Source organism: Triturus cristatus, chromosome 12 (genome assembly GCF_964204655.1).
Source record: "Triturus cristatus chromosome 12, aTriCri1.1, whole genome shotgun sequence".
Taxonomy (NCBI): domain Eukaryota; kingdom Metazoa; phylum Chordata; class Amphibia; order Caudata; family Salamandridae; genus Triturus; species Triturus cristatus.
The window spans coordinates 74,219,976-74,236,767 of NC_140595.1; the positions used below are offsets into that span (position 1 = coordinate 74,219,976).

The window sequence follows — 16,792 nt, forward strand, 5'->3', positions numbered from 1 at the left end:
TCTGACTCACTGAGAACCACATACAGGTGAAACTACTAGACCAAAGTAAGCTTACTCCACTTCTGCATAGAAAAAATGATTTTTCCACATACCTTTGAAATGTACATATAATATCAAACCATGGCAGCATCTTTCCAAAGTTGTTGTGAAAGCTGGTGTAGATGCTATATCTTCCAGTAGTTGTATTATTCTGAAGTTTCACACATTAACCCCTTGTGTGCCCATGACGTGCTGGACACGTCATGGAGCACAGTCGCGCTGTGCCCATGACGTGTCCAGCACGTCATGAGGCATTCCCTAGGGAATCCCTCTGGTGCGGACTCTAGAGGGATTCCCTTTAATTAAAAATAGCCTCGGGAGCTGGGGAAGAGCTTCCCCATCTCCCGAGGCCACCCCCCCCTTTCAGTGTAATGACGATCGTCGCCGACGTCATTACACTGATACTGAAACTGAAATGAGCCAAGAGGCTCATTTCAGTTTCACTTTGTACGTGCTCAGGGGGCTATCTCAGCCCCCTGAGCACGTAGAAAGACGGGAGAGGTATCGTTGGAAAGGGGAGAATCTCCCCTTTCCAATGGTACCCCTCCCCAGTGGATCCCTGCTTGGGGATCGCCACAGGAGGGCGATCCCCAAGCAGGGATCCACCCACTGGACACCAGGGAGGGGGGAGCCGCCCCTTGGGCAAGGGCCTTTGCTCCCCCCAAATAATTGTGGCATTATTTAGTCTTTTTGCCCCCCCTGGGGGGCAGACGGGGCATTGGCCCCCAATCTGCCCCCCATGGGGGCAAAAAGACCACTAGACACCAGGGAATAGTAAAAAAAAAAAAATAGGGGTGGGGCTGCCCAAAATTATCACAGTCTTTCTGCCCCCCCGGGGGGCAGATGGGGCATTGGCCCCTAATCTGCCCCTTCGGGGGGGCAAAAAGCCCACTATACACCAGGGATTTGTTTTCAGTTTTTTTTTAGGGTGAGGGCTGCCCGAAACGGGCACGCCAATGCCCCCACCCACCCGCCACCATTACAGCCTGTCTGCCCCCCCCTGGGGGGCAGATGGGGCATTGGCCCCCAATCTGCCCCCCGGGGGGGCAAAAAGACCACTAGACACCAGGGAATTTAAAGAAATAGGGGTGGGGGCTGCCCAAAACGGGCTGGCCCATGCCCCCACCCCACCCCACAATTATTAGTCTTTCTGCTCCCTCCGGGGTGCAGATGGGGCATTGGCCCCTAATCTGCCCCTTCGGGGGGGCAGAGAGCCCACTAAACACCAGGGATTTTTTTTTGCGCAATTGTTTTTAGGGTGTGGGCTGCCCGAAACGGGCACGCCAATGCCCCCACCCTCCCCCCCCCCACAACAGGCAAGTACCCGCGACAGGCAAGGGTCCAAAACGTAGTGCGCCTCAACAGGCAAGGGTCCTAAACGTAGTGCGCCTCACTACGTTTTGGGCCCTTGCCCGTGGCGGGTCCTTAGGCCTCCCACACGAGTGAGGCACCGTTTTTATCAGGAGACCCGGGGGAACGCTGGGTGGTAGGAAATTTGTGTCAGCCCGGTGATGCCACAACTTTCCCACACAAAAATGTGTGAAAAAGGTGAATGTTTTAGCTAAATTTGAGGTTTGCAGGGCATTCTGGGTAAGGAAACTTTAGGAGATCCACGCAAGCCATACCTCCCTGGAATCCCCCGGGTGTCTAGTTTTCAGAAATGTGTGGGTTTGGTAGGTTCCCCTAGGTGGCCGCCGAGCACCGGGCCAAAAACCCAGGTGAACCCCCTTGCAAAACCAGGACGTTTTGAGGTAGGCAATTTTCATATCGCCTCACTATGTTGTGGGCCCTTGCCTGTCGCGGGTACTTGGGCCTCCCACACGAGTGAGGTACCGTTTTTATCGGGAGACCCGGGGAAACGCTGGGTGGTAGGAAATTTGTGTCAGCCCGCTGATGCCACAACTTTCCCACACAAAAATGTGTGAAAAAGGTGAATTTTTTAGCTAAATTTGAGGTTTGCAGGGCCTTCTGGGTAAGGAAACGTTGGGGGATCCCCGCAAGCCATACCTCCCTGGAATCCCCCGGGTGTCTAGTTTTCAGAAATGTGTGGCTTTGGTAGGTTCCCCTAGGTGGCCGCCGAGCACCGGGCCAAAAACCCAGGTGACCCCCCCTTGCAAAACCAGGTCGTTTTGATGTAGGCAATTTTTATGTCGCCTCACTACGTTGTGGGCCCTTGCCTGTCGCGGGTACTTGGGCCTCCCACACGAGTGAGGCACCGTTTTTATCGGGAGACCCGGGGGAACGCTGGGTGGTAGGAAATTTGTGTCAGCCCGCTGATGCCACAACTTTCCCACACAAAAATGTGTGAAAAAGGTGAATTTTTTAGCTAAATTTGAGGTTTGCAGGGCATTCTGGGTAAGGAAACGTTGGGGGATCCACGCAAGCCATACCTCCCTGGAATCCCCTGGGTGTCTAGTTTTCAGAAATGTGTGGGTTTGGTAGGTTCCCCTAGGTGGCCGCCGAGCACCGGGCCAAAAACCCAGGTGACCCCCCTTGCAAAACCAGGTCATTTTGATGTAGGCAATTTTTATGTCGCCTCACTACGTTGTGGGCCCTTGCCTGTCGCGGGTACTTGGGCCTCCCACACGAGTGAGGCACCGTTTTTATCGGGAGACCCGGGGGAACGCTGGGTGGTAGGAAATTTGTGTCAGCCCGGTGATGCCACAACTTTCCCACACAAAAATGTGTGAAAAAGGTGATTTTTTTCAGCTAAATTTGAGGTTTGCAGGGCATTCTGGGTAAGGAAACGTTGGGGGATCCACGCAAACCATACCTCCCTGGAATCCCCCGGGTGTCTAGTTTTCAGAAATGTGTGGGTTTGGTAGGCTCCCCTAGGTGGCCACCGAGCACCGGGCCAACCCAGGTGACCCCCCTTGCAAAACCAGGTCGTTTTGAAGTAGGCAATTTTCATGTCGCCTCAATACGTTTTGGGCCCTTGCCTGTCGCGGGTACTTGGGCCTCCCACACGAGTGCGGCATCGTTTTTATCGGGAGACCCGGGGGAACGCTGGGTGGTAGGAAATTTGTGTCAGCTCGGTGATGCCCCAACTTTCCCACACAAAAATGTGTGAAAAAAGGTGATTTTTTCAGCTAAATTTGAGGTTTGCAGGGCATTCTGGGTAAGGAAACGTTGGGGGATCCACGCAAGCCATACCTCCCTGGAATCCCCCGGGTGTCTAGTTTTCAGAAATGTGTGGGTTTGGTAGGTTTCCCTAGGTGCCGGCAGAGCTAGGGTTCAAAAACTACAGCTAGGCACTTTGCCTAAAAAGGGTCATTTTTCGCTACAAAATTGAGGTGTGTCCACGTTACGTTTTGCGCCGTTTCCTGACGCGGGCACTAGGCTGACCAACACAAGTGAGGTACCATTTTTCTCGGAAGACTTTGGGGAATGCAGGGTGAGTGGAAATTTGTGGATCCACGCAAATTCCAGAACTTTCCACCAGAGAAATGTGGGGAAAATGCGTTTTTTTGGCAATTTTTTAGGTTTGCAAGGGATTCTGGGTAACAGAACCTGGTGGGAGGCAGTCAAGTCACCCCATCCTGGATTCCCCTGGGTGTCTGGTTTTCAAAAATGTATAGGTTTGCTAGGTTTCCCTAGGTTCTGGCAGAGCTATGGTTCAAAAACTACAGCTAGGCACTTTGCCAAAAAAGGGTCATTTTTCACAGCGAAATTGAGGTGTGTCCACGTTGCGTTTTGCGCCGTTTCCTGTCGCGGGCACTATGCCTACCCCTACAAGTGAGGTACCATTTTTATCGAGAAACTTAGGGTAATTCAGATTTGTAAAGGACCTGTTATTACCTATTGACTTTCGATGCATTTCTGCCTTCCAAATGAAAGACATTGTGTAAAAAAGAAGTCATTCTAAAAAATGACTGATAATTCTCATGCTAGTATGAGTATTCCCAAATTCGGAAATGTGCAAATATCTACTGTTTCTAAACTCTATATTTTGTTCCCATTTCAGAAATACATAGGTGTCTTTCATACCGATTTTTCCATGTACACATTTTTACAGAATAATTACTATATACCCGGTACATAATAAAGAACCATTGCAAGTTGCTGCTCAGTTTTTGGCTCTGGGTTTGTCGGGTTCTTGGTGAACCTACAAGTCCTATATATCCCCACAACCAGTAATGTTCAGCGGATGTAACGGTACATTGCTTTCAAAGAGCTGTCATAATTAGTTACAGGTGAAAACGTTGACACAAAAGGCGCTTTTTTTCAACAAATTTTCAATTTATCCTATATTTAACTGTTAGTTTCTATAAAGAAACCTTGATGGATCTCCACATATGACCCCTTGCTGAATTCAGAATTTTGTCTACTTCTCTACAATGTATAGCTTTACAGGATCCATTATTGCTTTTGTACCCATTTATACCATTAACTGGAAGGAGGTCGAAAGCACAAAAAATAGCAAAAATAGGCTATGTCCCAGAAAAATGCCAAAACTGTGTAAAAAATGTTGGGTTTCTGACAAAAGTCTGGTATCCCCTAAAAGCTGGGAAAATGGTGATTTCGCCCCACAATCCCTTTTTTGATAAGACTTGCAGGGAAAAACCCAGATGCTTTCATTTGCAGCCCGTTTTTCCCATTTCCCCCCCAAAAAACTAAATTTTGCTGTATATTGGCTCATTTCTGTGACCCCTCCAGGAGAATCCACAAACCCTGATTACCTTCAGAATCCCCATGATGTTGGAAGAAAAGGACGCAAATTTGGCGTGGATACCTTATGTGGTCAAAAAGTTAAAGGGGCCTCAGCGCGCACAACCCCAAATAGCCAAAAAAGGGCGTGGCACAGGATGGGGGAAAGGCCTGGCAGCAAAGGGGTTAACAGAACAGAGGAGTAATAATGGTAGCATATTTGTGTAACAAAAATGTAGTAGGAGTTAAAGAACTTGACCAGCTATACTTAACTCCTAGCTTCAATTAGGCCACAGAGAACCCATCTTTAAGGCCAAAGAATTTTTCTTGCCTGGCCGTTCAAATTTATCAGGGAACGTACACCATGTTGGCCCCAATCATAGCTTGAAGGGAGAGGAGGACACCAGAGTGAACAGACGTGTTCCACACAGTGTGAGGCCCAATCTTTTTTCACTCTAATTGATCCTTGTTCCTCAGAATCAAAGTGTACACCCAAGTAAGAGTCCTAAGTAATAGTGTTTCTCCATGTACCACAAAAGATAAGGTCCGGCAAATTAACGCTAGAGGTGACGTATGCACATATCCGTGTCGGATGCTGTATAATTGGTACTGGTGAGTACATAGTTGGTGAGCTAGACATTTTAACACAGGTATGAGGGTGCAAGTAGATTAAAGTAGACATGACATTCTTTGTGAAGCTTGAAGAAAGAAGGTTTACTCCTCCTTTAAAGTGTATATAACTAATGTGGTGAAGTGTCTTGTTGAAGTCCACAAACTCACAAGGTGTGAGTCTGTGGTTTATTGTCAAGAAGAGTTGGTGAACTGGTGTTATGGGTAGCACACACTCTGTGTCTCCTATCTAAATGGCAGTAGTGCCTTACCTTATGCTAGTTTCTTGATTTCCCGCAGCAAAATCTTCTTACAAAAATGTAGTCGAGGAGATAACATGGCAGAAATTCTGGCGTCTGCTGGATGGTGGCAATTACTTTTCAAACAGGGAAACTGGAAGGAAGGCACCCACTGTCCTTCTATGATAGAATTAATAACTGGTATTATTAAACGAGTCCTTTACTTGAAGGTAACCTTGAGAATGTCGTTAAGCTGTTATCTTATATTATTATTAGTAAATACTTGCTTGACTTTTGTCGGTTTTGTTATCAACTGTAGAATGGTCAAATTATATATTAAGCAATATAGGTCTGCCACGTTTCATAGGAAAAGTCTGATTAAAGTCTTTAGGCCTCATCTAGGGTTTGAAGGAGCAAGAAGAATGCTCTAAACCAGCAGTTCCCCAAGCTACAGAGGGCAGAACATTCACTTGCGCTGCCTATGGTAACCATTAACCCAAAGGTCTAGTCAACGCAGGATCCCTGGGTCATAGTGTTGGTCATTCCAACCTATTGAGGGTGGGATGACCATCAATTGTTTCCCCTACTCAAATCTGCCATGCGAGGTATGCTGCAAAAGGGCACATCAAATATTAGATGACTCTCATATGCAGGGGGAAAACTCCATGCAGCTCAAGGTCATTTGTTTTCTGTTCAGAGAAAGCAAACTCCCGTTTTGGGAATTTATTTTCTGCAAATGGAAAAGTGTGCCGAACATCTTCTTAAAAATGGCGGCACTCAGAAAACCTTCAGTATTGCAATAGGGGACTGTGATGGTGGCTTCCTTTGCAATATGGAGAACCGCATCAGGCAGGCGCAAAGCTCTAAACGGGGCAGATAGTCTGCCGCCTGAGTAGCAAAGGTCTTAACTACTGCCCTCCACAAAGGACTAGTGAGCCATCCAACAGGGCCTAAATGAGGCTCTTTGTCTCTTGGCAACCAAAACCTGGAACTAATTATGAGATTATCCATATATTCTATATACTAAGCATTTGCTCACAGCTTATAGTGCTAGCTTTATTTTTCTAAAATGTGATCAGTGGTTGCTTCACTATCTTAAACTCTACTCTTTCTGAGCAGATGTTGTAGTGGTCTGATACGTCTGCAATATTCTCTAACTACATTATCCTATCAGTTGCAGCTCCCTGTTAGATTTGCAGTTTTTGTGAATATACAATTACTAATTGATTTGCTTATTATATATGACTTTTTAAAAATTGTTTTTATGGTTTTGCTGTTTTATATGTATTGTTTTAGGATAGCTTTAGCAAATTCCCAAAAATGTGAACTGAATTGATAGATGTCAGGCTCTATGCTTCTACTGAAAGACCAACAACGCTAAGGCAGTCTGTGAAATAGCAGGTTTACTAGCGCCTCTTTGAGGCTGCTACTTCCTAATCCGCGGTAATCACATATCTGGACAAGAACATTTCTGTCCTTAATTAATTTGCAATATCTTTAAATAAAACAGCGGTGATACCTAGATTTGGCATAATACATTTGGGTTCTGCCTACAATCTTCTATGTATTTCTAAAGCACCAGCAACCACCTGGGTTCCTTTCGTGGTTGGATAATGTCCAAACAAATTTATCTTTGACCCTGTTAATATTTTATTGGCCTGGATGATGTTCCATTGGCAGTGTTTATTCCTCCTCCCACCAAACTAGGTACATAAAACATTATGTTGGTCTCTGAGAATGATATCTGTTTGAGTGATAAAAGTGATATTTTCTTTTCAGCTTAATGTCTGGCCTAGCAACTATGGATTCCAAGGTCTGCGGGAAAATGGGACTGATCACCATCACGTACTACCTTTGGACCACGTTTTTGGCGGTCGCGGTGGGGATCATTCTGGTGATCACAATACATCCTGGAGCAGCAGCGCAGAAGGAAGAACACACCGGTGGTAAACCTATCCTAAGTTCAGCAGATGCTCTCTTAGACTTAATAAGGTAATCTATGAATAACAGTTGGCAACAAAGTTGTGATATTGCCCGATTATAAAATAGTTAAATTCCTTCAGGCAGGGCTTCATTGGATTTTAATCTGAAAGGTCTGTAGTTTGACACTTAATACCGGAGTCATTTCTTTAAAAATAGCCATTACAAATAAGTTGTGTGATTTTTCTGTTCTATACTTTACACATTTTCCTACTAATAGGTGTGCAAATTTGGAAGGTCCTCAAACTTTTAAATGTGCATCTTCTGAGTTTAGAAAACTGCTGTCAGGCTCCTTTTCCAGAAGAAGAAAGTTATTTTTGCTTCTTGAATGGGCTTTTCAGGGAACAAGCAGGTTGTCACTACTCTGATGTAGTCCCAGGTTTCCAGTTCATGGCCCCTGCGGCCAACATTGGCCCTTGCACTAGTCTCTGCTGCTCTAGCTCCTTCTACCATCACCCAAGCCACTCCAACTTCCACTGCCACCTTAAACCCACTGGTCCCTTTCTACCCAATTCCCTTTGCTCACGTGATAAGGCAACACTTACTTTAGCGAAGAGGGATGCAGCAATTTTTCTTGTGATATCCTGGCATGGGATACCCTAACCCCAGGAGATATATTGAGGAAACTGGGTTGCCAAAGTGATGTTTGGCGTTTCCTGAGCACTCCTTATGCGTGCCATGCAAAATCCTTCTCACCTGGCTAGCAAATACCTGAACCTTTACTAGCCATTCTGTGGTGCTGAAAATCCCTCTGCTATCAGATGGCAGGAGTTCCCATCAGTAGATGCCAGAGAAAAGTAAGACTTACCATTTCAGTATCTATTGGCTAATGGGATAGTGTGTATTTCAGGCATGCACCAAATATGAGGATGAAAGAAAAGAGAACTCTAAAGTTTTGAGCTACAGTTTGCTTGTAACAGAAAATATGTGTCTCTCATCTATACAGCTGGCATGGTTTCTTATTTTAATACATAGTGGCAGGCAAAAGGTGGAGAGCTTGTTTCCATCCAGACTACATGCAATCATCTTTCTCTCTCTTTGCTATTATCACTTCATGCAAGGCTGTCCATTGCAGGTTAAGGAGTACCGCATCCATGCTATATACCTTGGATATTAGTTTAAGATAAATTTACATAAAATGAATCTAAGTGTAAATTATTTACTTAATTAGTGGTTATCCTGACATTTCAGTAAGGATATGGTCTTCTTAGCCTATACTGGGCACATAAAAACTTTACAACTCAAACTTTCTTTTTCAAATAATCATCATTTTCACATACAACTCTGGTGGAAATTGTTGTCAGTTTGCAATTAAAACAAATCATGTTTGAGCCCAACAATTTTGAGAACTGTTTATTCACTTTAAGCTTTTGCTTGGTTGATTCCTTATGATGTCATGTACATAACAATGACCTGTATTTACCCATCTTCTCGATGGATGCTGGTTACAACGGGAATAGTAATAATTGGGAGAAAGTTTCCATTCGTCCCTAATCCTCTTTCAAAATCATATACTTATGAATAGTTGGAATTAAAAATCACTCCTTGCATCATTAGTGACCCATACCTTGGTTGCCCAAAAATGGAGATCACAATATTTCCAACTTAATTAGAATGAATGGTTGGACGAATGACCATCTGGAAATATTCTTTTAGGGATGGAGATAACTTAATAATTGGATGATTGATCTTTTACGTTGATGTAGAATGATCTACTATTGCTATCTTTGGTATTAGAGTTAAGAGATATCACTTATGCCAAACAACTATGAGCCTATAGCACTATTTTGCAAACATCGTTTTTTAAATTTGATCTGAAATATTCTTTTGTTATTTATTAATTTCTATTTTTTTTAATGTATGGAAAGTTGTGATGAGATACATCTTACTTTTCAATGCAAAAAGCAAATCACTGTACCCATTGGGTTAGCAAAAAGGAGTTCTATGTTATCAACAAATACTCCCTCGCGTAGAATTGCATTTGGATTGGTGTCAGGGTTGAATCTTATCAGCATGTTTTGGATTTTCAACTATATGACTTTAGAAAACTATTCTCCTTAAACAAGACAGGATGTTTTCCTTCAGGATACTAAAGATCCTTATATTGTCCATCAATATTGTTTTTTTTCAAGCAGTTAATTATTTTCTTCATTTTTCAGAAAAGAACCCAATTTGAACATATTCATATATGGTCTATATCTCTATGCACTAAATGTGATCTGCAGTTAAGTATCTTAGCATATGGCATACTTTAATGCAGATAAGCATGATGCATTTCTAAATTTTAACTGTAATACATTTGGATGTCACTGCTATCAGGACTATAAGGGCAGGATGGTGACGTTGAGCATCTTCCATACATCCGGGCAGGATCCCTGGACGGAGATGGTCCCTTAGGCAGTTGTATTGGAAAAATGGGGACAGCCGCACAAGAACAGTAGACCCTCTTGACCTTTGTACAAGCATCCACCCAAACTCTTCGGTCCTCTGTATCCAACACAATTAGAACACTGTGTAAATACATGGCCAATCATCATACCCAAAATAAAAAGGAAGACGGTAAGAAAAGTGCCTGCCAGTCTCCTTGACGACTGCTCGATGAAGAATCATGCCAGGAAAAGGATACCACAGTACTTTCACCAAAGACCATTGCTCTTAGGAGATACCTGCTATAAAAAAGGATGCAGGGACATCAGAGGAAATGTAACAGACATGGGCATTCATGAGCACCGCAGGTAGGAAGGAATACCAGAACTAGTTGCGAGCCACTAGCAAAGTACCAATATCTTGTATACTCTGCGATAGCCCACACTGTTTACAATCCTGGTAACTTGGGAAGTGAAGTCCCATAAGCCTCCAGTTCCCAAAGCACATTCTCCTTACCCAAGCTCTGTTCCTTCTCCAGTGCCCCAGCCTACACAACATCCATTCTTCATTCACAACTGGGTAGCCAAGGGGATCAATCAATGAATAAATCAATCAGTCAGGGAATTATAAGCGCACTACTCCCCCGTGAAGGTCTCAAGGTGCTGTGGGGAGATGAGGGGGAACAGCTGTTCCATTCAGTCAGAGAGCCAGGTCTTGAGCACCTTCATGAAGGTGTTCAGGGAGGGGGCGCATCTGATGTTGATAGGGAAGACTTTGGGAAGCGGTTGCTGCCAAGCTTCGCTCGCATTCCTGAAGCTCGGTCATAAATGTAGCTGGCGCTGTATGAAAACTGTAATTAAAAATGAAAATAAAATAAAATGCATTTAATGAGCAATGACACTTTAAAACATTGAAAAAAGGAATGTTTCATCCACACCCCCCATTATTAACTGTATCCAAAGCATAATATAGACCATACGCCAAATTGAAACCAGTTATTTAATTTCCAAGCTGCGCCCACTTTACGTAGATTTTTTACTACGGCAAAAAAATAAACAATGTCATTCACTCAAATAGTGTGTTTCAATCAATTAACAATATCAAAATACTACAAATCAACCATTCTATAATCAATTGCGCAAAAGATTACAAAACTAAAAAGTACTATTAAGAAACATCTAAAACTATTTCAAAACCTCACAAACAGCACCAATAAAGTCACAGTGTAAGATGATGACAACACACAGGCCTATAAGCTTCCCCGGCTTCACAGGTATCTCACCACAAGATATAGGACAGGGATGCTAATTTACTAGGCTGCTTCCCATTCTAGTGGTAGAACCGAGAAATGTAGTTACAACAAAACCAATAGGGGGGGAATTTGGAAATTAGCTGCAAAAGTCACGTCTGCAATTTCGTTGAGGTAACAAGAGAAAGACTGCTCTTAAAAGCTTCCACCCAGGGGCTTCAAAAAGTTGCAAAAGAAGAAAAAATTCAAGCAAAATTGTGCAGACGCCAAAACACACCATCACAACATTGGTCGGATTCTGAAACCTCTCCTACTAGAGAAGTATAACATATTGGGATAATGCCCATTCTCAAAGCATCCAATCTAAGACATTTTTACTTGTTTGACTGTTTGATTAACATGAAATTAGGCAACTGTATTTTACTCTAACTATATTACAGAAAGATTTTTACACCTGAGCGTAAATGATAGAAGAAGATTGTTGGGCAATTGATATACATATATAACACATGCAGTTCTTATAAATATGCCTACCAGTTTTCCATTTTCACTTATGTCTGCTCATTAATATAGAGTGTAAATAATCTGTTTCTCGGTCCACATTCATTATAAAAAAATTGAAAAAGTTATCTGGAAACCCAGCAAGCTGTCGGTAGGATGTTCTGTCCAATCACAGCTGACTGAATGCAAGTCCATATGTACAAAAAACAGCCTGCTTCTGGTGTTCAATTCTATCTAGCTTTCCTCCCCTTGTGAGAGTATAGTGAAAACTCCAAATTATAGATTTCTAGTAATCGCGCGAGCCATTGATGAAAGGAGGGTGGGGATTGGTCGAGCCAGGAAGACACGATACATAATCCAAATAAAGCCATGGCAACAAACATAAAAAAACTGGGGCGAACTGGAGACCTCTTCACTATGTACACCAGTAGTATGAACTGAGTGGTAAGGGATATCTTGAGTTTCAGGCTTTTCTCAATAAATGTACCGTACCAATCTCTACTCTAAGTGAGTCAAGTATGGGACAACTACCAAACATATGTACCAGATCTGTATCCATACACTGGCATCTTGGACAGCTGGTCCCTGCACACCCTCCCCATTTAGCAATCTTCCAAGGGTTATAATATAGATCCTACATTTTTTTAGCATTGAGCTGCCAAATTAGCAGACAGTAATATAGAGTGACTTAACTCAAGTGACTCCACAAAAAAGCTGTCTGTGGCACCCAGTTTCGTTTGCCATTTCAGAGATTGCGTCTCTAGATCATCCTGTGAAAGAGAATTTAAAACCTCATACATTCATCCAGTTGCAAAATGTGACCCCCTGACTGATACATCCACAAGCTCTACTCAAGAAAACCCTTGCAGGCCTCCACCCTTCTTAATTATAAAATCCCAAACTTGCCGATACTTAAAAATTTCCTTTTGAATAAGCTCAAACTTTGTCCTTAGGTCCTCTAAGGATATGATTCCAACATCGGTATGTAAGTCCCCTATTCTTTTAAGACCAAGCCCACCCAAGTATATAAGAGTTCAAAAAGACCCCTGGGAGACAAGGATTTTCTTGTATCAGGATTTCAAATGTAAATTGAACCAGCCCCAATTTCTTTTGGAGTGCTGCCCAGATCTTATAAGCTCCCTGAACAGTCTTGAATCGAGTTTTAAAAAAAATAACTGGGTTGAATCTGACGAAGAAGGCACCTTCTAGCCTCTGCACCGTGCATTAATTAAACAACCGAGGGAATTTCTTCCCTTGCGTATTGCAGCACCACCCTCCTCCCCAATTAAAGTAACCAAATATTGAAGCCCCGCTGCCCAGTAGGACATTTTCATAATTTGGAATGGCCCAACCTCCTTTTTCTTTAGGGTGAGTCAAAAACTTGAGAGCCCTCCTAGTGTTTCTGTAGACCCAGATAAATCAAGTTACCATCTCATCAATCAATTTAATGATTTCCGAATTTGAGTGGGATGGCCTGAAAGAAGTATAACACTTTGGAAAGAAACATCATTTTGCCAACATTATTCCTACCGATTATGGACAGATGCAGACTTTCCATTGTTTAAAAATCTTTTCTTGTCTTTCCGATAACAGGAATCAAATTATTCTCCACAATTTGGTAGAAATACTGACACCCAGATACACCACCTTCTCTACCACCCAAATATCATTAAGCTGTAAATTACAATTAATGACCACTTGGGTTTTATCCCAATTTAGAGAGTACCCCGAAAATTTACCATAGTTGCCCGCCTCTTTTTCAATTTCTTTTAATGCTGTTGTGGGGTCGGGTCACTATGGCAACATCGTCAGTATCGGCCAACAATTTTGTGTCCCACCCACAATAGAGCATAGGTGGAATTACAGTATTACTATCAAATTTCTGTATTATGGGGTCTATATATAGGGCAAACAGTAATAGAGAGCATGGACACCGTGTCTTGTACCTCGTTGGTTCTTTATCTGTTCTGATCGACCCCTCAATAATGCTATCTTAGCAGTGAGATTGCAATACAGTGCTTTTACTGCTTTAATGTACCCAGGCCGAATCTGAACCAATTCATAATGATCCATAAATACCTCCAGGAGACCTTATCAAATGCTCTTTCAGCGTCTAATAAAATCAAAGCCAAAGTGATGACCCATTGGATATGATCAGTGGTCCCCCTCCCTGGTATAAAGCCATGTTGCCTTGGGGAGACAACCTTGCCAATTATAGGCGACATCCACATGGTTCATACCTTCAAATAGATTTTTGTGTCAGTATTAATCAACGCTATTGGGCGATTTGACCCAGGTCCATGGAGCAGTTTATTTTTGGGGGGGAAAACTACTATGTTTGCTGTTGCCCAAGATGCCGGGGGGAGGTAAGGTCCTCGTAGATGCCAGCAAACAAGTCTGTCATGAATGCCTCTAGCTGGAAGGAGAACACTCTATAAAACTTGATGGGGATCTTATCCGTCCCAATTACTATCCCTGAGGGTAAGCTTTTTATAGCTATCAGAATTTCCTCCGATGTGGGGGGAGTCGAGTGATTCTTCATCTACAGCATTACATTTCAGAGAAGGGACTGACTCTAAAAATCGTATTATATTCCCATCCCCGCAATCCATTTCTTCACTGTATAGATCTTGATAGTACCCCTGTAAAATCTTTTTTATGCCCTCGGGATCTCCAGCAATGCCACCATTGGGAGCCCTTGGTCCCCTTATCTCCCCTTGTGTTTGTTGATTTTTGTCTAACTCTGATAGCGAGGAGACAAACCTACTCGTTCGCTATACACTTAGCAGTCCTGCTTCGAAGCGGCATACTTCCCAGCAGCCTTCCTTGCAGAAATCTCAGTGATCGCAGATTTAGCAATAGCAACATAATGCTGTACTGTCTCCACCCTGTCAGATGTTGCCTGTATTAGTTTGGCTTCAGCTTTAGCCAAAATATCATATTGTGCCAGCATTTGTTGTTTTTCTTTTTTTTTTGCCAGTTCAGGCTAAATCTGATTGTCTCCCCATGCACTCCAACCTTAAAGGCACTCCTCCTATTATCGTCCATGAAAATCGGTATCCATCGTCTATATGTCTAACGTAGTCTTCATTGGCTAATAAAGCTTGCTCCAACATCCAGGTTGACGCTATCCTCACCAGCCCTTGGGATGCTAATTCCAATACCAGGGGTTATGGTCGGAGAGGACCCGGGGTCAATCTTGCAATTTTGGAGCAGACCATGAGAAGTACCAAAATAACCTAAATTGGCATGTTTTCAATATGGGGCCAAAAAATATGTAAACCCTGCACCTGATGCCAGAGCCTTGCTCAAGAAATCAGATAGCCCATGGTCTCTCCCCATATAGTACCGTGCCTTAAACACCCTAGGTTTAAGACCCACATAGAAATTATCCCCTGCCTCCAGTAATCCACCCCATAAGTGAATATTAAAGTCACCACAAATAATGATTGTGGTAGGCCACAATGCCATTTCTTTATCCAACCATCTATGACTGGCTCCATATACTGAGCACAGTGTAAAAAACCCTCCTGCATAACAACACTACATAATTACCCATCTACCAGAGCTATCAGCATGAGTTTGCTTGAACCTAAAAAGATTCTTTTACACTAGAATGGCTACCCCTTGTGTCCTTGTCCCTTGGGTCATGGAACCAATAACTAGGTAACCCAGTGATTCCAGCAGGTGTTTCCTGCAGACACAATAGATCAGCTCGTAGTATCTGTAAGTCTAAGTCAACCCTTTGCCTCATGAGCCTGTCATTCATCCCTTTAATATTTAGGATAGCTATACGGATCTTACCCATGACAAGATATCAGACTGCACATAACTTAATCCCAAATTCAGCACATATACCAAGGCTAACTAAAACAAAATACACACTATTGCTCTCTAATTTCCGTATACATATTAGAAGTTTCCATAGAACCACCAGTTTTCCTACCATTATACCTCTCTCCTTGTGTTGTAACCAACCCCCCAAAGCCTCCAAAAAGACCTCATTCCCTTTCCCGCCATCTCACCCCACAGAATCCTGGATCCCTAACCACCACCATGAAGCAGTCAGTTCTGCCATGACCTGAGTGTTGGCTTCTGGTAACACCCCAATTACTCTCCCCCAGTATAAGACCTTCTGCAGGGGCTCCCTCAGACCTACTGTACCCCCTCCATAGAAAAGGCAAAAAGATGAGCATACAACAATCGACAATATGCTGTTTTCAACGTAAGCTTTCCCCACATCAATGCAATTTTCTCATGACCCTAATGTCTCTACGGCTGACCCTGAGAAGAGTTCTTGCAGGTGCTCCTTGGCTTTTATTTTGGAGATAAATGTTCAAGTCTTTCCTCTAGATATCATTTTTAGGTGAGTCAGATTCATTAGATACACTTCACAGCCAAGAAGCTGAAATGGCTTGATGAGTTGCCTTAACCTCTGTCTTCTCTCTGTAGCATAGCAGAAATCAGGGTGGGAAAAAAAGCTATAACCATCAAAGCTCCTCCTGGCTTAGGGACGGGCTTTTTCAAAAATTGCTTGTCGGAGTATGAAGTTGCCAAAATAAACCAAAATGGCTCTTGGTCTGTCGGATTGTGCCTCTCATTACTTTCTCAGCACCTGAGGAAAACAGTGTACACGCTGCATCTCCAGATCCCAGTTCCACTTTGTGCGGTCTAGGAAGGCCCCTTCAACAGGTTTGGCATGAAGGTTCTGACATCACCCCCTTCCGCTTCTTCTGCAACCCCTAGGAATCTCAAGTTGTTTCTCCGCTGTCTGTTTCCGAAATCTTCCATTTTCCACATTACATCCACGAATTGCGATTCATGGGTATCACTCTGACCTTTCACTGAGCCGATATTCCCCTCCATTGCAGTGACTCACTCTTCTACACAAGCAATCCTGTCTCTGATTTCAGAGCATGTTTAATTCATTTTCCTTATCCCTCACCAAGGACCCCCACACCGCCAAAACCAACCTCCAAGAAGGAATGAAGACCGTGGCCGACTGGATGAGAAACAGGCGACTGAAGCTGATCTCGGACAAGACGGAGGTCCTCATCCTCGGATCCACCCCTTCGGCCTGGGACGACTCTTGGTGGCTGACCGCACTAGGAACAGCTCCAACACCCACTGACTACGCACGCAACCTAGGGGTCATCCTCGA

The 16,792-nt window shown here is 43.5% G+C and overlaps 1 protein-coding gene across 2 annotated transcripts in view; it reads left to right on the top strand.

The window, feature by feature from the left end:
• The window catches only part of LOC146772574 (excitatory amino acid transporter 5-like), a 156,302-nt gene that overhangs the window by 90,818 nt on the left and 48,692 nt on the right, over positions 1 to 16,792 (top strand). For both annotated transcript variants that reach the window (XM_085637743.1, XM_085637744.1), the window contains exon 3: positions 7,314 to 7,526. In XM_085637743.1, coding sequence (XP_085493869.1) covers positions 7,314 to 7,526 — 213 coding nt within the window. The remainder of the gene's footprint in view (positions 1 to 7,313; positions 7,527 to 16,792) is intronic.